Raw genomic sequence first — 24,530 nt, 5'->3', positions numbered from 1 at the left:
CTCCTGCTACCTTCATGGCAGAAGTATACAATTGCTAAACTGTGATAATGTTCATGGAGAGACAACCCAAGTGTCTCATTATTTTTAATTGACCCCGTCTTACCGTCTCTTGACTCATTTTGCTTCAGGTCTGAGGCTAGAATGCTGTTACATCTAACAAGAAGTATATGATAAAATGTGTATATGTGAAAATAACTAGCATCAACATTAGAGCATCACACAGTTATACTTATCATTTGATACCCTGAGATTTAACAGAAACTAGAACACACTCATTGCAGCTTGTAGCAGCAGTCAGTAGTTATATAAGGTCGAGTATCATACTGAATATGAATAATTCATCTCTGTCTCATTATTTTCACATATCACCTGCATATATTCTTTAATGCTGTAGGGTGAATACAATTCCTATCTGAATGCTATCACCCACACACACACACACGCACACACACACACACACACACACTTTAATGGCCTCAGCCGGCTCCAGTTTCCCCTGCAGAGGAAAACCACATCCATCATCTTCCAACGCAAACCACACACTGCTCCCTCACTCTGTCTCTCAAAACCACGCTTCCAAAATTGCCCTCACACTCTCTCACACACACACACACACACACACACACACACACACACACACACACACACACACACACACACACACACACACACACACACACACACACACACACACACACACACACACACACACACACACACACACACACACACACACACACACACACACACACACACACACACACAAAGAGAGAGAGCGAGAAAGGGGAAGCTTGTAATAGTTAAGTGCTTGCCAGGCATCACACTCACGCAGACACAGCAGATGATGTATTCTCCATAGGGAAGCTTATCCTCATAAAGGGACAGTTGCTGGGAAAAATACATACATTGCAACTGCCTGTCTATGTCTATGTCTCTCTCCCTCTCTCCCTCCCTTGGACACGGTCAGTTTAACTACTTACTCCTCATTTCTGGATAATTGACTGACTCTCTGAGACTCTCCCTGCTGTTTCCAGTGATAACAATGAGCTTTTCCTCCTATTAAAGGCTCAAGGCTGCTACACACACACACACACACACATTTGAACACACAAAGACACACACAGCAGGCTGAAGGCCGTAAAATCTGAAATATTTCCTCCAACTGAGGAACTAAATAACTGAGGAAGACGTTGCATTGTATGTACAGTTTGTCTATTTCTTGTCAATCGCGACCATCTGACTCATTAAACAGGAACCAATCAAATCAAAGCTTCTGTTTAAAGGTGATGACATCATTCACACTGCGCTCCAACCACACAGAGAGACGCCATCTGGAGGGTGCTGACTCAGCACAACATCGATTCACACAAGAACAAGCAGAATCCTTTAGTGTTGTAGCTTCAGATCAAACGCTGCCTCAGCAGACCAGAGGGGGGAGAACGTTGAATGGACAGTTCACAAAAAAAAAACTGATTTTATTTGCTTACAACTTTCTGGTATGATGCGTTAACCTACACTAACCCATATCCACAATAGATGTGTACATTCATTTTAAAAGAACATTTTTTCACAGGCAGTTTCAATTCAAACTCCTCACGGTAAGTATTATCCACACAAATAACAATGACCTTGTATCCGGAAACGCTTAACAATAACACAACTATCACAAAACCTCAGTAAATAGAGACAAAATGATCTGCCTATTTACAAGGGACAATTAGAGAGTAAATGTGTTTTTTTATTTACTAGCTTGTGTATAAGTTTAAAGATCAGGTGGTAAACCGTTGGACCTCAAAATAAAGAAGAATCTCATTGTGCAAAGTTACCTCACATCAACAAAGCAGTCTAAAAGGAAAGTCCTATTTAGTAGAAGCTAGCAGGCTAATGCTAGTGAAGCTAACAGTGATGTTTATGTTAACTGACGTCTTGAGTAGAGAAGACATATTTTCTATGTTGCAAATACTCTCTACATGTTTTAGACTATCCACAGTGTTCTTGCGCAATATCATCTCTGCCATAAGTACTTCAATACAGGCAACAAATCAGGAAATCTGTCACAATCACTTAGCATGACATCCCACTTTTTTAGAGAAGGCATGGTCCCCCTGAGATTATCCTGGCATGCCCTCTCTGCTGGATTTCTAAAAGACATTTGCCAAGAAAAGTATTAGTTAAATACTAACAGGTGATCAGGTTTTACAGGCAGGCCGTCAGCGTATAGGCCATAGACTGTACACAATATCATGATTTAGCTAGCTTCATTATGAAACACAAGCTAACTTTTAATAGCAAATAAGGGTCTATTAGCCAGACAGGTGACCATCAGTGAGTACCTTGAGTTTTTCTTAGCGCCAAGATGCATCTGCTAAGGAATGCATTTAGCTAAGGCAATACAAACATAACTTCCCATCGAAAGTGGAACGACAGATATTCTCACCATATGTCTCACTGTCTCTCAAGACAGACCAAAACATGTAGGTTTCTTGCTTTACTTTTACTATAGAAAATAACCTGTGTGGCCTTTTAGCTGCAACCAGAAACGACCCATTTATTGCATACTATCCTGAAATATCCATCCCACACGCATACACACACACTTGTTGTATACTACCAAGACACTTCCACACACATGAACATAGTTAACCATTGGGGTCAGAGGTGAAGAGGAAGCCAGAGGTCCTTCCTGAAGGAAAGACTGAGCTAAACAGAGAAGAAGCAAATGTTAAAACATGGAACACGTGTTCGAGCTATCAGATGAAACTCTCGCTCCCTCTCTGTGGATCAGCTTTCAGTCTCCAGACAGCAGCTGTCTGTGGAGAGGAAAAACTTAGACCCAGTGGTCAGACATGGAATGTGTGTGTGTGTGTGTGTGTGTGTGTGTGTGTGTGTGTGTGTGTGTGTGAGTGTGTGTGTGAAGAGCCTGGTGACAGTTAGGTACTTAGAGGCGCCACGCTCACTGTAACAACAAATAAAATTTCAATCTGAGACCTATTTCGTAGACAGTGTGAGATTAGATATTAGCAGGGATGGAAAAAAAACTAAATACTTTCGTGAAGAACTGTACTTAAGTACAATTATAAGATATTTTATTTCAGTATCTCCATTTTAAGCTACTGATATTTCCAGGAAATATTGTGCTTTTTATTCCTTTTGACAGGTATATTTACAAATTACATTTTAGATTCAAAAATATCTTTGGTTTGTGACCACATAGAAAAATAGCTGAATCTTTTTAAGGCTTTCGCCATTATTCATCTATGATTGGAAAAAAGGCCCAAAAGACTTTAAAAATCTATTAAAAAAAAGGGTGTCATCTGATAACGTCTCAGTTTCATCTTCTGTACAATAGTAAGTGAGTGTCTGGCATTTCCAACACCTTGCAGTATAGGGACATGAAACTCTTCTGGTTGACTCATCAGTGGAACAATAGGATCATTTTATGGAAAGAATCTGCCATATTAGAAAAAAATACAATATTATGTAGACTTTAGAATCGAGGTCAGCTTCTTGTCCCAGAGAGGATCGTGGTGATAAACTGCCATGCACAACGAGCTTTAAACTCTCTGTCAATGCTACTAATCCTGGGTTCATGTCGTATTGGCGTCGCCGTAATTACCTATCTCAACCTGTAAATCCATGCTGAGTCTTACTTCAGCCGGAGTCGGTGGTTCAAGGTAATTAAAGCGAAATTTAACAGACATAGTGTTATGTTGTCAATGAACAGTATTTTTAACCCTCACATGACCGACTCTGCAATTATACCACAGTTTACAACTTACAATCTCATGACGTGGACACAGCACAGCAGGCTGAAGTTAGAGGTTAAGCTTAGGGATATATTCTGCAACTTATTTTACATTTTGGATCAAAATGTTTAACTACAGTGCCCTTTTCTCCCCATTATATACAAACTATGATTGTGCCTTAGGGTTGTGTCTTCTTCTACACTTAGGCTCAAGACACATTCAAAACTACTACAAATTCACAGTCCTTGTGGGTATTTTTAACAATATTATTTTTGCCTTAGTGCATTCCAGTCCACTTACACTTAGTTCCTAAACCTGGTAATCAGTGTGGGCTATATTGTGTTTGAAAAAGTAATGTTGTCAGCCAAAATATCAATTTTTTATCCAAAGTAACCTCTTGCAAGCTTAGTATCTGTAGAGACGTAGGGCAGCAGCAGTCGGTAATAAAATGGACGATCCCAAAGCTTTCAGTGCAGTGATATACACTACCCTACACAATCCCAGTGCGTCAGCATTATCCAGTTAAAGAGATGACGTGGCTTTCTTTGGCATCCAAACACTACCTGCCAGCATGCAGGATGAACACAAGCTGCCCTTTTCTGTCCACATCTTGTCCCAGCAATAGACTGTTTTTATTCTTTAATGAATTATGTATGAGCATCACAGAAAGAGGAGAGATTGAGACTAGGTTCTCAGATTGTGGATGTAAAGCCCAAAAGATCCGAAGGTAATTGCACCCTGAACTGAGGAATCTTAATGTTTAATGTTCCCACTCTTATTCTCTCTGTTCTATTAATACTCTTCAGAAAGCCAGGTTCTGTTCGCTCGATTACAGCCTGACACAGATGGTCCTGTGTGTGTTTCTGTGCAGCCTCCTTTAAGGATAAATTAACTTTAATTAGTGAGAGCTTCAAAGAAATAAAAGGTGCCAAGAGAAGGCAGAAACAACATCAAAAAGTGGATCAAATATATGAATTCATCAAATAAATAATTACACAAACAAACAAAACACAAAGAGAGAAAGAAAACATGTAAACGTGTTGTATAAATCCAGCTGTCTGACTGGAAACTATGAACAGAACTTTAAAAATCAATGACCTTCAGGATCTACATTCACACAAACAAAACAGCAGTCTCCTGAAAAGAGCTACTTGTGGTTGCAATGGAGTGTTTTCCAACCGTCTATGAAACACACACATACACACACACACACACACACACACACGTTCACACACATTCACACACACTCACTCACTTTGGCCAAACCACAGCATGCTAAATCTCCATCATATGCCTGAGAGGTTTGAAGTTTTTAGGCTGAAGTTACTCCGAGTACGAGCAGTCAGTAAAAACAGCCAGTAAATCAGCCTCACAGAAAAACAGGCCTCAAATAAAATAGTCAGCCAACAAGCTGGTAAACCTGTCCATCGGTCAAATCATCATCAGTCAGTCCGTCGCTCAATAAGAGCTCAACTTCTCTTGAAAAGTGCAGTAAAAATGTTCTGGAAGAAGGCAAATCAATTACCAATATTTCGTCAATGCATGCGTAGGGCTGGGCAATATGGAGATATATTTTACCACATACCTTGATATCGATACAGCAACAATATTAAAATGGTTGATAGTTGGGGATTTTTCCATACCAATTCAATAAAAAATGATCAGTTGTGTCGCTATAGTGACTAAGTGGGTAAAGGCAAATTGAAAAACGTCTCATAAGTTCAGAAAATGACTTTATTTTAGTGCAGTCCATAAAAAAATGAAAATAATCACTGCCATGTAATGGTATCAAATATCTAATACAATGTCTAGCATCATATCACAATACATACAGGAGATTATACTGGACTGGTAAATTGCTTAGCCCTACAGTATGTGTGTGTGTGTGTGTGTGGTAGGTCTTTTGCTATGAGCCAAATACTGGTCAGAACCAAATGAGACCCGAGACACCGACATAACAAAAACAATTAAAGACAAAAGCTTAGAACAACCCTCAACAACACGGTGAAACAAATGAAATAACCTTTGGCTGTGTCTAATTGTTTCTGCTGCCTTTTCATCTCGGCAGATCAAGAACCGTTATCTGAAGCTGTCAGTTCTGTTGTTGAGTTTTAATAAAACCAGCATTACTGATGACCGCGAAACAGACATACCAGGCTGCTCGCCCAAATCCCCCGGATTTGTTAGACACGCAAGTGGAAATTTCACTGCAAATAAGAAACGTGGTGCTGTGACATTTAGGGGAAAGCTGCTGTTAAACGAGCGTTAGGCGAGGAAATCATGACCAATTAAACATCTGAGTGTTCTTAAACATCACCTATTTGTGTAATGTCCATAATTGTGTTCAAATCACCAATGAAGTATAATGTGGAGTGTGTGAGGGGGCCTTAAATAGAGCTAAACTCCATCTGCCCCACACATGGATGTAGTAAAGTTTCAACTACCTTGAAAATGAATACAACACTAAACCATTACAGTACAAATGACTGTTATTTAACACTTTTTCACAAAACATTTCCCATAAAAAAGCTATTTATTACCAGTATTTACCACCTTCAGTCTGTACGTCCAGTGTTATCGATCCAGTTTATGATCCATTGGTGTTATTGTGTTATTCAAAAACTAGTCTGCAAAGAAAAATCTTTATACTTGAGTCACATTTGACCAACAACACATGTTTTCCTTGACCTCATTTGCTCTCTCCCACTCACACACACATGTGAACACACAGAAGTTTCCCTGCAGCCAATAAAGTGTTTTACTGCCGTGTAGTACAGAATTGCATGCTAATTACTGAGTGCAGTAAACTAATGAACAGCGCTCAAGTTGAGGACATGGAGAGAGTAGTAAATCAGACTAAGCAACAGTAAAATTACAAATAATCACAAGTTGGATGTATAAAATATACCACTTGAGACCACGCAATGCAATAAGTGTTGTACCAGGAGTTGTTGTTGACCGGGACGATGTTTTCATGCAAACTGGAGATAAATATCGTAATTATTTACATAATTTTCCAGCAAAGACACAATTTTAATGCTCATAACCCTTTCTGATGAATGCCTATGCACATTTTTCCCAGTTTCCAAGTTCGGCATGGTCAAATATTTTCGTTTTATAGCAAATTTGTTGTAGAATTAAGTTAACAAATGTTTGATAAAAACATGAAAATGGAGGCAGACAGTTTAGGGCTTAAAATACCCTGGTCGTTTGTAATGTTGTGTTGCAAACAGGAAGCCGGTGTTTCAGATTTAGCTGGTTAATGATGAATGTTTCGGTTGTTTTCGAATCAAGTTTAGAAGGAAAGCTGCTTGGATTCACCTGAAAAGACTACTTATCAGCTCTTATTGACTTAGCATTCCTCTTAGGTTGTAATCACATTGTGAATGAGCCTTTTTTTAGTGTCCTTTAAGTGCCGTGATTTTGTTATAATAGCAAAACAGAAGTGAGCTCATCTCTTCTTGTTTTTTAACAGACACTCGTTCACAAAGATCACATGGTGTGTCTATTTCATACATCTGGATATCTAACTGTGTTTATGTAATGTTCTCTGATCAAGATGGTATCATGTTTCACTCAAGAAAGGAACCTTTTTGTCACTTTAAGTAACAAAGTGTTTTTCATCCTTTTAAATTGATTGTAAAGGAGCATGAAATCCTTGAGATGCATACAATGACAAGACAACATCAAATTCAACTCCACATAATGGCCAGAAGCAGAGAAACGAAGCAGGTTAATGATGGTAAAAAAAATGATAATTTGTCATTTTCTTTCCATCAACCGGTCGATTGCCTTAAAATTGCCTCAGTAGTAAAACATAGAGAACATAAAATCAGTCAATGTGATATTGTTCTGCTTTAAAGAGAGCGAGACAAAGGGATCAATAACAGGGAGGTCTGACTGAGTCTCTGTCAGGATGCTGATCTGCTCTCTGACAGCTCACACACACACACACACACACTCACACACACACACTCACACACACAGGGGGTGGTGAGTAATTACTCAGGGTCAAGCATGGTGGTGATCTCCAAGGAGACCCTATTAAGAGTGAGTGTGTGTGTGTGTGTGTGTGTGTGTGTGTGTGTGTGTGTGTGTGTGTGTGTGTGTGTGTGTGTGTGTGTGTGTGTGTGTGTGTGTGTGTGTGTGTGTGTGTGTGTGTGTGTGTGTGTGTGTGTGTGTCTACTCAGGCTGTGACTGAAATCTTTTCTGATAGGACCATTGGAAGGACTCTCTCATGGGACTAGAAGGTAAATCATTATCTAGTTGCATCTTCTGTGAAGCTAATTTAATATAAAACACTGGAATTATACGGAGCCAATCACAGAGGCCATCAATTACATCAATTTATAAAAGGTGAAATCTCACAGACAAAACCGTAAGGAATGTTAAAGAGGCACTACTTTAAATATGAACCAGAAATTCAGATTCATATTTGTATTTAGTGCCTCTACTGTGACATGTCTCTATGCTTTAATGTTCAAAAAGCTCTTTATTTTTCTCATACTGCCTGTGCTGCAGCACCTCTTTTAGCCCTCTGTCTGGAACCAGAGCCTAGTCGGCACTGATTGGTTAGCTGGCCGGCTCTGTTGTAATTGGACAACCGCTTAGAGATGAAAGAAATTATGAACCCAACCCCATAACTTCTTTCGGTGCTAGCAGTGTGGTTCATAGGATTGTTATTGTCGAGGTTCATTAACTAAATATTATCTTTAAAGACGATTTATGTTTTTTTTTTCTCTGAATTTAGGTTATTTCACGGATTGAAAAGACAAGTGTGTGATTTAGGGGTCATAAATATAAACAAGACATGGCAATAAAATGTAGTTTGGAGTTGAAAGTATTCCGACACACAATTGAATTACATTCCTTATTTCCATATTCTGTGGCTTTTAACATTCAGTCTGTCAATCAGGCTAAAAGCTTCCCGTCTCACACACACACAAACACACACAACGGAAAAACACCTGCCCACAGCAGTTAATAACATCAAGGCCTATTAGCTAGCACCACTAATCAGTCAGTAACACACACACTCACATACATGTCTGTAAAATGTCTTTGTGATCGATTATAGTCAAAACGGATGCTCATTACACTAAAACACACACACACACACACACACACACACACACACACACACACACACACACACACACACACACACACACACACACACACACACACACACACACACACACACACACACACACACACACACACACACACACACACACACACACACACACACACACACACACACACACACACACACCATATGGCTGCAGCTGTCCAAGAACAAGAAAGCTTTTAAGGAGGGAGGAGACAAAGGAAGGGGGAGGAGAGGAAACCCTCTGTATTTATCTATTTAACACTGTTTTTCTCTTTCTCCCTGCAGCTCTCTCCTGTGTCCCCTGGTGGGTAATAAGGACTAATCCACTTAAGCAGACTCCCTCTCCCTCTCTCTGTTCTTGTCTGTCACCTCAACATCTCACATACACACACACATTTACACAAATATTCATTCTTCACACCCATCTGCCACTGTTCTTGACAGTGGGTGTGTGAGTGGGGGACAAAGAGGGGAAGATGGAGGGAGGGAATCCCTGCCTCTCTCTCCTCAGCTGCACCAGCATCTTATTGTTCCTTATGACAGCAATGGGGCGAGAGATATACACAACACACACACACTCTTCAATAATAGATGCATAGCTCCTCCTTCCAAGTTTCCTCACCATGACTCAGGACTGAGGCCTCATTTAAAGGAACAGGGATGCCATATTGTTTCGCCATAATGCTTTCTGTAAATGGCAAGTGATTGAAACTGTTGGCAAACAGGGTTGGGCAAATATGAAGAAAAAAAACCGATATTGCAACGATTGTGTAAGTTAAGAGAATATTGGTGCTTCAACAACATATTTAGAGGTTGATTACAAATTGCTTTAAGTAGTGTGTATATAAAATTGTCGGTAAAGGCAAATGATTGAACTGCAGAAGCATTGTCAGTTCATAAAATGACATTACTTAAAACAGGGGAATTAACACTCATGCGATCTTACTGTAACCCAAATCAAATACAATATCTAGCCTCATATCACAATATATTGCCAAGCCCTATGACATACTGTACAACCAAAGAGAAAATGTATTCAGTAAGGCTTCATTGTAGTTGCAAAAGACTCCAACCTGCAACCTGAAAAAGGGCCCATTAAGACAAGTGCAGCATTTATCCCACTGTGACTAAAGAGGCTGTCCACTTGAGCTGCCTCTCTAACACAGCATACAGCAGTCCCTCGCTTTTATAAGGACCTTATTTAGTCTTATTTAAAGAACAAAAGTGTATGTGTGTAACCTGTTCTGATCTTCAGTAGAAAAATGTAGGCTTGGACCGAGTGCCACAGACCTTGCTTTTTTCTCAGATTTGTTGAATAAAAGCTGTAAACCATATCCTGTAAGTATCTCTGTAAGGGCTTTATAGGTTCATGCATTGGGAATGACTGACAAAATAGGGTATCAAGTGAAATTAAAAAGGTATTAAGCTAAATTGACAGTAAGCATTTCATCCATGGGGCGTACCAAACTAAAAAGGGGTGACCAGAATCCACATTTCATTTTTTTAGCTGAAGCTTTTATCCGAAATGAGATGGATTAAGTTTGTCAAACGTGTGGTTAAAGCTCTAAAAAAAAAAAAGCAATAATCATGCAAGCAAATCATTCTGTACCAGACAGCTGAGGACAAATTCACCCACCAACCAAACAAAATGAAACAAGAGCGACTAACTTCTCCAACCCAAAGAACTGAGTGTGTTACACCATGAAGTGAAAAATGAAATGGTTATTGGCTGATATGTATTCAACTAAAAATATAAATTAACACTCTAGTCGGCAATCCTTGATTAAGCCACAATGTCAACAACAAATCTGTGTTGAAATCAGCAGCAGGATAGCTCTGTTAGCTGGAGCTGCCGGCTAACAGAGCTAAGCACAGCACCAGTTACTGATAAACAGAAAAAACCCAATTTGCAAAAGGGCCAGTAAATATTGAATGTATGCAAGTAGAATTTTAAAAAACATGAACCCTGAATCTCTGTGTGTATGTGTGTGTAGTATTTATCATGTCTACACGTCTACAAACCAGCATGCAGCCAGTTAGCCACCGCCTTACTTGAAGTGAGTCGAACTCCCCTGCTGTGCATTTACACTCACAGCGAGCGGATGACGTCCAGTGACTGTGACCAAGTCTGCCCGTTAAATGTATTCATAGCAGCACATGACCAGAGGTACCAGTGTAAGTGCTGCTGGTAATACTAGAGGATTAACATTAGTCCTGTTACTGACAGTGTGATCTTATTATTTAAACAACAGCCTTTATCATTAGCACTGCATACACTCGCATTTTAATGACACCTCTGACACACAGCTTGGTGAGATTAGCAATATTAAACCCTACTAAACAGAAACACACATTGATAATTACAATTCATCCAAACTCCCTCTCCCTCTCTGAGATTCAGTGCTTATTTTGCAGGTTAATCTGGCTCTAATTCTGGAGGAAACAGTGTATGTGTGTGTGTGTGTGGGGGGGGGGGTGTGTGTGTATATTAATGGATTACCTTTCATTCCTCTATGTAAGGTCAAAGCACTTAAACACACATACTTATCCATCTCCATCTGCATGCCAATGAAATCATACTTAGATGTGCGCACACATAAAACATCTGTGACGGCAACTGTAAGTATTAATTCATTTAAGTCCTCCCTACAGGAGTGGAGGAAACCTGTGGTGAGAAGAGGTCTGTTTTTCAAGTTTCTTCTCAGGGTGAAGTGAGGTTTCGGCTCACAGCTTTGCCCCCGACATCAATCCTGTTCTCAGGGTGAAATGAGGTCTTGTCAGAGGGAAATAAGAGCACTTTCTTAAGTGAAATGAGGTCTTACTGTAAGGTTCAATATGCTTCAAAAGAAACCGGTGTAAGTGGAGATGCACCAATCTGACTCAGCAGAGCGGCTTCAACACTGACCTCATTTGTCAGATCAGGGATCGACCAGAGATCCACATTAAATACAGTTTTGTCATCATTGTTATTATGGGACTCTTTGTTTCCTGTATCAGTTACATTCAGTCAGTCACAGAGAGCTGCTGACTAGTTGTTTTTGTACCCAAGCAATCCCTTGCATCATTTTGGTGTGTATTGAAATCATTCCTATAGATTATAGAGCAGATTTGGGGAAATGGGAGTATTGGATCATCACTCAGAGAGCAGTAATATAGTTTTTGGCAAGGCTTCAGATACTTACTAGGTACATGGAGAAGGGAAATAGTCTGAAACGGTTGAATTTGTGCTCAAATTGTCACATATATCCTCAGTTAAGGTATTGGAAATGGCATGGGGAAAGATAAAAGCTGGACTGTTGATCAGTATATCTTAAAGCAGGGAAAAGGAGGTTTATATGCAGTCAAATTATCCTCCAGAATATTTTCAAAGGCTTTGAAGTCTTTATGCGATGAATTATGAGGATGAATGCACTTTGATAGTCTCTCTTCAAGGTGATTCAAAGTGCTCAATGTAGCTGTACTAAGGAAAAGTGACCGAAATTGTTGGAAGGAATGATTAAAAAACTCTGCCTTCACATTTGCACGCCTTGCCAAGAGGGCATGGTTGTAGTGTTCCGTACTGAAATTGCCAAAAGTGCGTTCTTCACTTCGAAATGCCGCTGAGGCCGCCATCTTTTGTCTGTGCTCATGAGTCATAACTTATGGCTCTCAGCAGATTAGATGCGAACATTAAGTCTCATCACAGCGAGTGTTTGATTCCCTCCTCACAGCTGGAGAACGAAGAGGACACACTGAGATTCAATTTCAATACGCAGCTATAGATGCCAAACAATAACAGCGTGATGGCAGGCAATATTCTATGGAGAAGATTTATCACAGATGTATAAGAAGCAGCATGTAGAAAGGAATCCGCTGCTTGGACAAGATATGTGACGATTTGTAAGATATTGTTCAAAATATGTCACTTAAACTAACCGGAATCACTCAGCATCTCGATAAGAAACAAATATCTGTCAAAACACACATTTGTATTTCATAAATCATCATTTAAAGTGAAAAACAACGAACCATAAATGAGTTCATCATAAATCATGTCAATGTCCCCATGATTAAATCAATACTATAGTCTTTAATGATCATCTGTGAGTTTATCTTCCACTTCTCTGCGGTGATACTGAGCTGGACCCCTTTTTTAAGATATAGAGTATGATATTCCAGATAATAAAACCACAATCCACAGATTTTGAGTGGTTTTTAATCACGATCTATGCCAAAATCCCATCTCATCCCTAACTTGGATAACCAGTCACAATGCCAGTCGTTGTAAAGGTCTTTAACACACAGCATGCTTCACATCACCTGTTCATAACCCAACAGAGACATTAATGGCATCGCTGACTCCTGCTGCTTCTGACTGTTATTCTGATCAAAAGAGGAAATAGTGATTTAGCGGTGTTGCGTGGCAACAGCAGCAGCTATTGACAGACAGCTGGCGTCAGTTGTCTGAAAAACACACACACACTGCTCTCTGATTGCGTGTGTGTCGGAATGAATGTGTGTGTGTGTGTGTGTGTGTAACTTCCTGTTTCCGTCTGATAAATTAGGATCCTATTTACAAACCGCTGATTAGCATAACATGTAACAGCCATGCCGCCTGCACTTTCCTGTGTGTGTGTGTGTGTGTGTGTGTGTGTGTGTGTGTGTGTGTGTGTGTGTGTGTGTGTGTGTGTGTGTGTGTGTGTGTGTGTGTGTGTGTGTGTGTATTTTGTGTGTGAGAAACTCTTTTTATCCACTTCTTATAAATTACCAGCTGTTGCTTTCTAAAAAAACCTAAGCTTTCAGAGTGTCTAATTCTCATTTCTTGTTTTTATCTTCTCTCAGATCAACCACCATTTCCTATACATACTAAATAAGATAAGCACATAAAAATAACTTTCAAAACAAATTCACTTAAAATCAACACAAACTTCAAACCGCTTTGAACATTAAAACACATGAACACTTCACAGCAGAAGCACAAAATACACAGAGGATGGTCAACACTGGCTGTTTTTGTTAGATTTAGGATGTTTCATCTTTTCAAACTGGAAATGGCTCCACAAATATAGCTCGCGTGAGCTCAAGGACTAATAATAAAAGATGGCGAATGGCATCTCGTGAGCGAGAACAGTGATTTAATAATCCAGTCGATCAGGTTTCAGTGCAGCTCAGCTGACATGACCTCACTCTCGTGAAGTTTTCCTCCAGCCCTCTCACTCCTGTGTTACTGTCTCTCTGTTTCACCCAAATCTACTTTTACACACTCGCCATAAACTATCAAGGTTTAGTGTTTTTGAAGGATGCTTGTTTTTCAAAACTAACATCCTCTAATACTAACTTCATCACATACCAGATTCCTTTCCATTGCTCAGTTCTCTGTTAAAATGTATGCAATGTGTGCCCTCCCCCTCTGTCTGAAACCAGAGCCCAGTCTGCTCTGATTGGTTGGATGGCTGGCGATGTCCCGACCCTTAGCCTATCGCGTACAATATGTTGGAGTGTGTTACATAGTGATGTCATTATGTTCCGGAAGTAAACAAAGGAGTCCAAAGGAAGCATTTCAGGCAGGGGGGTGTGGAGTGTGTGGGAGAGAAACTCTCTCTGGAGGTAACACAGGAATTTTAGCCTTTGCAGACCATTTACATGCACAAAAGGAAATCATCAGACTACAGGAAATAATTATGCATTAGTTATCTTATGTCACATTATCATCATTATCTGACATTGCATCACAATAAAAGTAAACAGCAAAGCAGCAGAATACAAAGTGTCAAGCGTCATGTATACGACAGTGTTGTACAATACAAGCAGGAAGCACGCGGAAGACAGCACAAGGCTCACGTGTGTCCAATGTCATTACCAAGTCTGACAGCAGACTGAATTCAGCTCTGCAAGAAGCAGCGCTCCACACGGAGGAATCCATTACGGCAGCTAGTGATGTCAAACGATCAGCAAATCACAAAAAAAGAGAAAGATAAGGTGGGTTTATTTTATGAGACAATGTCCGGATCATTCAGACTACTGATTAACAGCGGGGTATAGCACAGATTGATATCAGTATTGGCAGATACTCAATAATGTGGAATTAGTTTCAGGGATGAAGAAGTGGTCCGGAGCATCTCTAATTTCCTCTGAGTCGTTTCGGCTGATGGAGACAGATCCCTCTCTGCTCCCCTCTCATACACCCTGCTGCATTTTAATGTGTGCAGGTAGCTTTGTGGATTTTAAATTTCAGACTGAATCCTTTCTTCATACCTCGAGGAAGACTCCACAGCACAGACACCGATTAAAGCCAGGGTGTGTCTCCCCTGCTGAAAATGTAATGATTTTAAACATGAAGGAGGGGGGGGGGGGCATGCGTTTAGAGACATGAGTTTTTATGACTTGTGTGGTGACATTTTATGGAGCCTCTTCCCAGCACTGCGGTAAACGGACATTATGAAAAAGACAATGTAATTATGATGGCTGCCTGTATTAAAGTTATACTTACTCTCTTTTTTCTCAGCCTTTAGGAATATGTTAGATCATGTAACTTAACATTTCATCAACGCACTTAGAAAGAAAGTTGGAGAGCTTTTCTGAACACAAAATGAGAAGGTTAACTTAACAATAAACGATTGCCAAAACAATAGATTGAGAAAAAGATCAATAGAAAACAGGAAAATTCCAAATAGGCAGGTTTTTTTTTAAGATTTGGATAGACTAACATTTTTATACAAGTGTTGATGAAATGTAAATAAGTGACGATTAAGAAAAGAGTGTAGTTGAAGCCTTGCAATTCATCCATACTGAAATGTTTCTATGACTTGTATCTACCTTAATTTGAAAGGCAGTTTGGTATAAATACTATAGAACCTGATAGGATGAACATGACAGGATTTAGCTTTAAGCAACTGTCTACCATATCTTTGCATCGATGCATTCAAAGACACATCTTTTTTAGCTCACCATCAGCAGCAGTACAACAGCAGCGTTCAACATGAATTACTGGTTGTTTCTTCATCAATGCTCTCTGGGACTCACACTTGACTTCCCTCCTACAGATATTATACCCTTAACCACATTTCAATGAATCTGGCTATTTCCAGCACAGCGTTTCATTGTCTGTAACGATGAGTCAACATGTCTATCCGCTGGAAACTCCAATCCAACTGACGGTCGCTGAATATTATAGAAAACAGAGAGGAGGAGATACTGTGTGTGTGTGTGTGTGTGTGTGTGTGTGTGTGTGTGTGTGTGTGTGTGTGTGTGTGTGTGTGTGTGTGTGTGTGTGTGTGTGTGTGTGTGTGTAGATGTGTTTGTTTTATTTAATAAAGTACCTTGGCAGAGCTGTTCATGATAAAGTTATTGAACCTAATTACACTGACAGATAGAGAGTCAGGGTGTGTCCCCCTCCAGCACCTCTGCTGTGTGTGTGTGTGTGTGTGTGTGTGTGTGTGTGTGTGTGTGTGTGTCAAACACGATGCTAATGCGTCACTAGTCTCCTTAACTGATTACACTTATCTTATTGCTTTTCAATGTTTATTTCACGCAATTCCAGTACCTTTTTCCCCCTACTTTAATTGTAATCTGTAAAATATTAGTCTCAGTTTTTTAGTTTCAAAATGAATTTGGCAAAAAAGGGCATAAACACAAAAATAAAACCCCCATCCCCATCTTCCCTCTTAAACCCACCCCTACAACCTCCAGCCTGTCAGTCTGTCACCAGGGCAAAATGTGACACTCCCACTGTGTCTCAGAGGAAGCACATGTGAGACGTGTTGCCCTGCCCTGCTTTGCATGTGAGAAATATTGCAGTGAAGGATGTGCTGAATGGTAAATCGGATTTTCAGCGTCACCATGATATCACCATTCGGGATAAACATGCATGTATAATTAGGAAATGTAATCACATAAACAATGCTTTCACACTCTGCATGCACACCATTGGACTCATCAGAGGAAGCCCCACCTAGCTGTCTTCTACCCTCAGATTAGGATGACTTCTGCTAGCATAATGATAAAGGAAAACGTGGATGCGAAAGACTTCATGTGTAGTATTATTAATGATATCTTTTGGATTCAGGGAGACAAACAAAGGTACTGTGTGAGACATGCTGAACAGTTGTTGCGGCAACCTCCAAAGTAACCCCAAAACAAGCATCCATTACCACCTGCAATCCAACCACAAGGAACTACACATACTAGCAAAACCAATAGACGTCCAGTAGGAGCAGATCTAAACCCATGCCATCATTGCAACTTCAGGTCAAATCCTTTGGTCTTCAAAATGGCAAACTGTTGGAACATGCTTAGTTCCCAGAATGCAATGTGACACGTGTTGTACGACCAATACCTCGAAGATATCAAATTCATAATATTATATTACAAAGAAAAGCAGATTTAACCGGCTCGAACAAGAGATTATTGGGTTGTTCCGGTTGATAAATTACAAAAAAGATTGAATCACTTATCAGAAAATCTGCTGAGGGTTTTGTTTTTGTTACTAATTGGTTAATCGGGTAATCGTTGCAGCAGTTGTAAAACAAACAAACAGAAACATTGTCAGTTTCTGCAGATAGAGGGTCTTATCTGTGTTTCATATCTCTGCAGAAGACAGATTTTGGATTGCTGCTGAGACAGAATAAGCAGATTGAAGGCACGATTGACCAGAAGATTAATCAATGATGCCAGCTGCAGCTGTGTGTTAGCCATAAAGCTCTAGTAGAAGTGTCACACACACACACACACACACACACACACACACACACACACACACACACACACACACACACACACACACACACACACACACACACACACACACACACACACACACACACACACACACACACACACACACAATATCCTGCTTACCACCATATCAACACTTTCTCTCACCTTCTGACCATTTTAGAATGAACAATCGGCTGCTGCTTTTAATCTAAATGCATCAGTGTAAGACACACACACACACACACACACACACACACACACACACACACACACACACACACACACACACACACACACACACACACACACACACACACACACACACACACACACACACACACACACACAGTCTGCTCTACATAAACCGTCCTTCAGTCTCATATCGAACAGATTTCCAGGAGCTGATCTGATGTCATTCCTGCATGATTCCCCTTTCTTTTGTAGAGACCATCCTCAGCATCAGACACATGAGCTCACAGCAGTGCATATAAACACACACACACACACACACACACACACACACACACACACACACACACACACACACACACACACACACACACACACACACACACACACACACACACACACACACACACAGAGAGAGAGTGAATGCATGTAAAACATTAATAAGAGGCATGCAGAGCAGCTTTTATCCTGATTTAAATCTATATTCCATGTTTGATACCCATTCAGACTAGCACTGCCTGACAGCACACAGCAGCTTCTCAATGGTTTTCTGCAGATGTCTGCTGTTTGGGTTCTTGTGTTTCTCCAGACGTCTCCCGGTGACATTCACACACACTCATGGGGCTTTTGTGGCACGTTTTGTGTTGTTTTGCAGCCGCTTGTTCCCCCTACCTGTTTTGTAGAAGGCATCAGTGTCGGGGTCGCTGGGCGCCTCCTCGGCCGCTTCTGCAGGGTTCATATCGGAATCCGGTTCAATACAATCCGACAAAGAAAGACAGAAATCAAGCCTCCGGAAAATCCTCGCGTGTTTATTCCTCGCATGTTCCTCTCAGTTTCTCTGTGTCTCCCTCCATCCCCCCTCCTCGCTGGGTTTCTTTCTTTCTGTCGCCCTCTCGGTTTGTTTGGTGTTTCAGGGCTGGCTTCGTTCCTCTCTATTGTTCCCGGTCCAAGCTCCCTCTCTCTGCTGTCCGCCAGGGTCTCTCTCCCTCCCTCCTTCTTCCCCGTACCTCCCCTCCCTCTCTGCCTCTCTCTCTCTGCCTCCCTCTCAATTCAATCCATTGCTGTTTATTAGCAAGACAGAATGTGTTTTTCCATGCAGTCTATGGTTTGTTTTTTCTAAAGCATTTATGTACTTATTCCAAGCACAAACCACCGTTTATTATTTCAGTATTATAAGTATTTATTTATTTTAATTAAAGAATTATTATTTAATTAAAATAAATCAATTCCTATTATTATTTTCATAGGCTATTTTATTTATTAATATTGTTTTATTGTTAATATTATTTTTAATTAAAACGTGTCATGATGCTGGAGTTATAAAATGAAGCATGGGGCAATAAGCGACACATGGATGACATATTGTTAAAGCACTTTGAGCTGCATCCTGTGTATGAAAAGTGCTATACAAATAAAGCTTTGTTATTATTGTTATATTATTATTTATATTTATAATTATTATGATGATGATTATTATTCGTTTTTATATTTATTTGTATTATTATTCAAATGTATCATGATGGGTTAGGGTTAGGGCAAGAAAGGGGGAACCAATGTAACTGTGGAGTTACAAAAATTAAGCATTGAACTTCATTAAAGTTCATGAACAACTATTGTGTGATTCACAATATTATCCCAATGAATGACACTAAAATCAGTTATTTGACATATTTTAGGTAAAACAACAAAAGCATTAAGGACGGTGCTGATATGCAGCAGATTTTAAACTGATCCATCCATTCACGTTACCAAAGTGAAAAGAAATACTGAGTTTTCATTCAAACTTTTATTAAACCAAAAGCTTCAATAAACAAACGTTATGCTACCGGCCAAAAACCAAAACAGCAAATAGGCAAAGGAATTGGTACAACAATGACTTTAGCTATAAGAAGAACGTCATATTTGCTGCATCTTTGGTGTTCCATAAAGGTTGGGTATGTTGTGTGCATTAAACACAAATAGCCTAAAAGCATATTTTTTAAATGATCAATTCAGTTCATTAAGTCTTGTTCACTTCATCACTGATGAATACAATCTTTTATTCAAGCTGTGTTTCATTCCAGGTGAGTTATTGCAGGGGATAAGGCCCTTCTTTCAGATAAAGCCCATCATGTTTCCTCTTCCAGCTCCCCTCTCCAGCAGCTGTCTGCATGTTGGCCTCTGTCCAGTGATAACCATGTCCAACAAGGTCCTCTCACTCCCTTTGGCCTCTCCTCTGCTCTACCTGCCCTCCTCTCCTCCTCCCCCTGAACACATCACCTATCAGCCTGTCGACCTCCTGCAAGCTTCTGCTGTCTGTCCTCTGTGTGCTGCTGACACCTAGTGGACAACAGTGCACATGACAGCTGAGTTGTTGTGTAATGTTTTTGTCATCATTTATTTGATACACTTGACAGCTCCAGAGGGCCCTATTAATCTCTTAATGCCAGGCCCGAGTCACTTTGAATAGAGGGTGTGGGGCTTTTCAAAATAAAAGACAACCTAGATGGTTTCTGGCTTGTTCAATGACATTGAGGACAGACAATCTTGAAGTCCCAATCATTTCCCCTCCTATACGATCCTATTATTATTATTATTATTATTATTTTTATTATTATATATTCGGCAATGGAATATTCATACATTTTATTTTATTTTTTGTGTTTTATTGGGCAAATGTTTTGTCACAACTATCCTGTGATTCACCATATTATCCTGATGATCATTAAAATACGCTCCCTTTCTGTTTAGCCCTAAATCTAAAATAATGTATATAATTTAACAATGCTTTTTAATCCTTCCTTTTCCTATAATTGATCTTAAATGTCAGAATTCGTTTCCCCTTGACTTTTAAATGTGTTTTACAGATCTGAATCCAGAGTAAGGATCGAAGATGTTCAGCAGAATGTGAAAAGGAAGTCAAATAATAGGGGAAAAGATTATCCCTCACTCTGCAGAGCACACTCGAGGAGGTCATGAACCTTAAAGGGGAATTTTAATCCCACTAACTTCACTCTCTTTTATTGCCGCTGCCCTCTGGCCCACCTTGTCCCCAGTCCTTTGTTCAAGCTCAATGAAAGCCAAAAGAAAACACAAGGCTCTGAAACATTCACAGAATTGGTGCTACTATACAAGAGTGCTTTATCACCACAAGCAGCTGTACTTTATTAAGGCATCCTCACAATGTGTTACCCTGTCAGTGGAATCATTCACCACATTCAGATTAAGGAGGAAATAATACAAACTGCCTGTGTGAGCTCTTTGCCCCTTAACAAAAACAAACGTGAGCCCTGTATTACAGGACATGCTGGATAATAATATCTCCTCTTTACTTCAAGCACTCTGTATTCAGGGGTCTTCACATTGAGATATACCCCAAAGAGCTTGATTTTCTCCTGAGGGCATGAATGATGACACCGAGCAGTCATTCAGAATATTTTATTATCTGTCTTTTGTTCAACACATGGCTGTTCAGCTGATCCTGCAGACAGTTACTTCCAGAATTACGCAAAACAAATGGAAAACCAGTGTAATACCCAAAGTGAACAACTGGGGGAGACTTAGACCACTTCAATGAATTTTAATGTACTTTCTGTTGGAGCTACATTTTGATTTATACTATAGAAAACATTTATTTGTTTGTAGTTTCCAGGCTTTTATTTTGAAGGCACGTTTTGGGCACTGGGTGATTAGGGCACCTGGTGTAATTGTATTTATTGGAGACAGGTGGTGGTGGGAATAGGGCACCAGTAGGCACATGGTTTTTTATCAGGGTTATTCGGGGAAGAAAGGAGAACGGGAATCAATAGGAAAGTGTGTTCATTCATAAATGGACTAAATGGAGATTCTTGTCTTGACTTGCATCCTTCCTCTGCGTACAATTCGCTAAGTGGTGCCTCAGTGGCCGTTTTACTTTAAGTTCATTATCTGTTTATTTTTATATGATTTTGGCCGCTACACTTCGCATTCAACTATATTTCCAGAACAATAATTAAACAGCCGTATTTAAACAAAGGAATTATAATTCATTTTTGCATCAAACAAATAAGATATATTCGGAGGGTGGGGTTAGCAATAATAAGCTATAGCTATAATAAAGATTGGTTTTATTATTCCAACACGTGATGTGCTGCATCAATGGAAATGTAATAAGAGTTTTTTCAATGTGCAGAGCATTAAGCAAATAATGAAAATACAATTTAAAAAACACACATAAACCAGGGTTACTCATGGTAGCTATGTGAAAAAGGGTGTGTTAATATGAGGGGCCCCTAGGGACATTATTCAGAAATACCGTTCACACACACATGTGAAACACTCTCACACACACAACTGAAACCAAAAGCTCTCATAAACACATGTGAAAATCTCTCACACACACATATGAAATGGTCTCACACACACATGTGAAACACTCTCACACACACAACTGAAACCAAAAGCTCTCACACACACATGTGAAACACTCTCACACACACATATGAAACACTCTCACACACACAACTGAAACCAAAAGCTCTCATAAACACATGTGAAAATCTCTCACACACACATATGAAACGCTCTCACACACACATGTGAAACGCTCTCACACACACATATGAAACGCTCTCACACACACATGTGAAACGCTCTCACACACACATGTGAAACGCTCTCACACACACATATGAAACGCTCTCACACACACATGTGAAACGCTCTCACACACACATATGAAATGCTCTCACACTCACATGTGAAACGCTCTCACACACACATATGAAACGCTCTCACACACACATATGAAACGCTCTCACACACACATGTGAAACACTCTCACACTCACATATGAAATGCTCTCACACACACATATGAAACGCTCTCACACTCACATGTGAAACACTCTCACACACACATATGAAACGCTCTCACACACACATATGAAACGCTCTCACACTCACATGTGAAACGCTCTCACACACACATATGAAACGCTCTCACACTCACATGTGAAACGCTCTCACATACACATATGAAACGCTCTCACACACACATATGAAACGCTCTCACACACACAAATAAACGCTCTCACACACACATATGAAACGCTCTCACACTCACATGTGAAACGCTCTCACATACACATATGAAATGTTGAGTTCAGTAGGGAATTAGGAGTGCATTACAGTTAAAAAGGAAGGCCTTCCTGTCACATGAAGGAAGCAGGATGTTAAATTTCAAGGAAGTCAACTTCAACCACAATGAATGTTCATCTGATCCTCATTATTTTCCAAGTCCAAACTTTATTTTTTGCAGTGAGAGGTAATGAAGAGGATGTTTTAAGTTTTTTCAGTAGTGCTTTGCAATGCATTGAGTCACTGCAAAGTGAAGAATCCAACAATTTGGATCAGGAGAGGCTTTTTCGAGTGCTCGATGACCACACACGAACTATATCTGCATTTCTTGCTGTGTTAAGGTATGGTCATGATAATAGGGATGTCAGTGAGCTACTAGGATCATTATATAGATGCTTTCGCAACTTGCTGCATGAACATGAGGCCAGACGGAGATCCACTGATGTGACAAACAATCTAATACCCCCAACAACCTTGACTGGCCATCCAGGTCGACCCCAATACAGCATAACCGCTGAACAGATTTCTCATTGTGTGTCCATTGGTATGACATGGCAGGGAATTGCATCATGCTTTGGAATCAGTCGAAGAACCCTATACAGACACAGGCAAACTCTGGAAGTTGAGCCATTAAGATATGCAGTATTGTCAAACCAAGATCTGGACAGCATTGTGACAAATATACTGCAGAACACTCCAAATGCAGGTGAAGCATATGTAATTGGAAGCCTGCGATCACGTGGCCTAAGAGTTCAGCGTTGGCGGGTCAGACAGAGCCTGCATCAAGTTGATCCCATTGGGCGGTCATTTAGACGTCGTCATGCTATACGACGAAGGGTCTACAGTGTTCAGGTCCCCAACCAATTATGGTAAGTTGACTTGTAAAACTGTTCAGATGTGCACATTTTAAGTACATACTTTCTTTAATGTAGTGTATATCTCCCAACAGGCATTTTGACGGCAACCACAAGCTGGTTAGGTGGCGGATGGTCTTTCATGGCTGTGTCGATGGCTTTAGCCGGACTATTATATACTTACGGTGCTTATCTAACAACAGAGCTTCAAGTGTCTTGTCATTATTTATAGAAGCAGTAGAAAACTTTGGTTTGCCTTTAAGGGTCAGATGTGATCACGGTATGGAAAATATACATGTTGCCCGTTTTATGTTGGAAAGAAGGGGGTTGAACAGTCGTAGCGTTATTACAGGTGTTTCAGTACACAACCAAAGGATTGAGAGACTATGGGCAGAACTCAATAGAGTTGTATCAAGACACTTTGCAAATATTTTTAACTTTATGGAGGAACAGGGTATACTGGATTCATTGAATGAACTTCATGTTTTTTGTCTGCATTATGTCTATTTACCAAGAATTGAAAGGGCAGTAACAGAATTCATCAACCAGTGGAACAACCATGGCCTCTCCACACAAGGGGGGCAGACACCACTACAGCTGTGGCATACAGGTGTCATAAACAGCGTAGGAATCCATCCGGTTATAAATGACATTATTGATGTTGACACCCATTATGGTATTGATGAAGAAGGACCATTACCTGAACTTCAAACCAATAATAATGTTATTATTCCAGACATTGATCTTGCCATTAATGAGACCACAATGAACAATATTCAACAAGTGAATCCACTTGAAAATGATGGAAACCATGGAATACATTTATTTTTGTCACTCT

The 24,530-nt window shown here is 40.0% G+C and overlaps 1 protein-coding gene across 1 annotated transcript in view; it reads right to left on the bottom strand.

Moving 5' to 3' along the window:
• The window catches only part of LOC134866835 (kalirin-like), a 101,560-nt gene extending 82,922 nt beyond the window's left edge, over nucleotides 1-18,638 (bottom strand). Inside the window, 1 exon segment of the mRNA XM_063887000.1 lies at nucleotides 18,415-18,638. Within this exon segment, the coding sequence (XP_063743070.1) occupies nucleotides 18,415-18,481 (67 nt within the window). The 5' untranslated portion in view covers nucleotides 18,482-18,638.
• Nucleotides 18,639-24,530: the final 5,892 nt, after the last annotated feature.

The sequence above is a fragment of the Eleginops maclovinus genome, chromosome 7 (genome assembly GCF_036324505.1).
Source record: "Eleginops maclovinus isolate JMC-PN-2008 ecotype Puerto Natales chromosome 7, JC_Emac_rtc_rv5, whole genome shotgun sequence".
NCBI classification, from domain to species: domain Eukaryota; kingdom Metazoa; phylum Chordata; class Actinopteri; order Perciformes; family Eleginopidae; genus Eleginops; species Eleginops maclovinus.
This window is presented reverse-complemented; position numbering and strand designations above follow the sequence as displayed.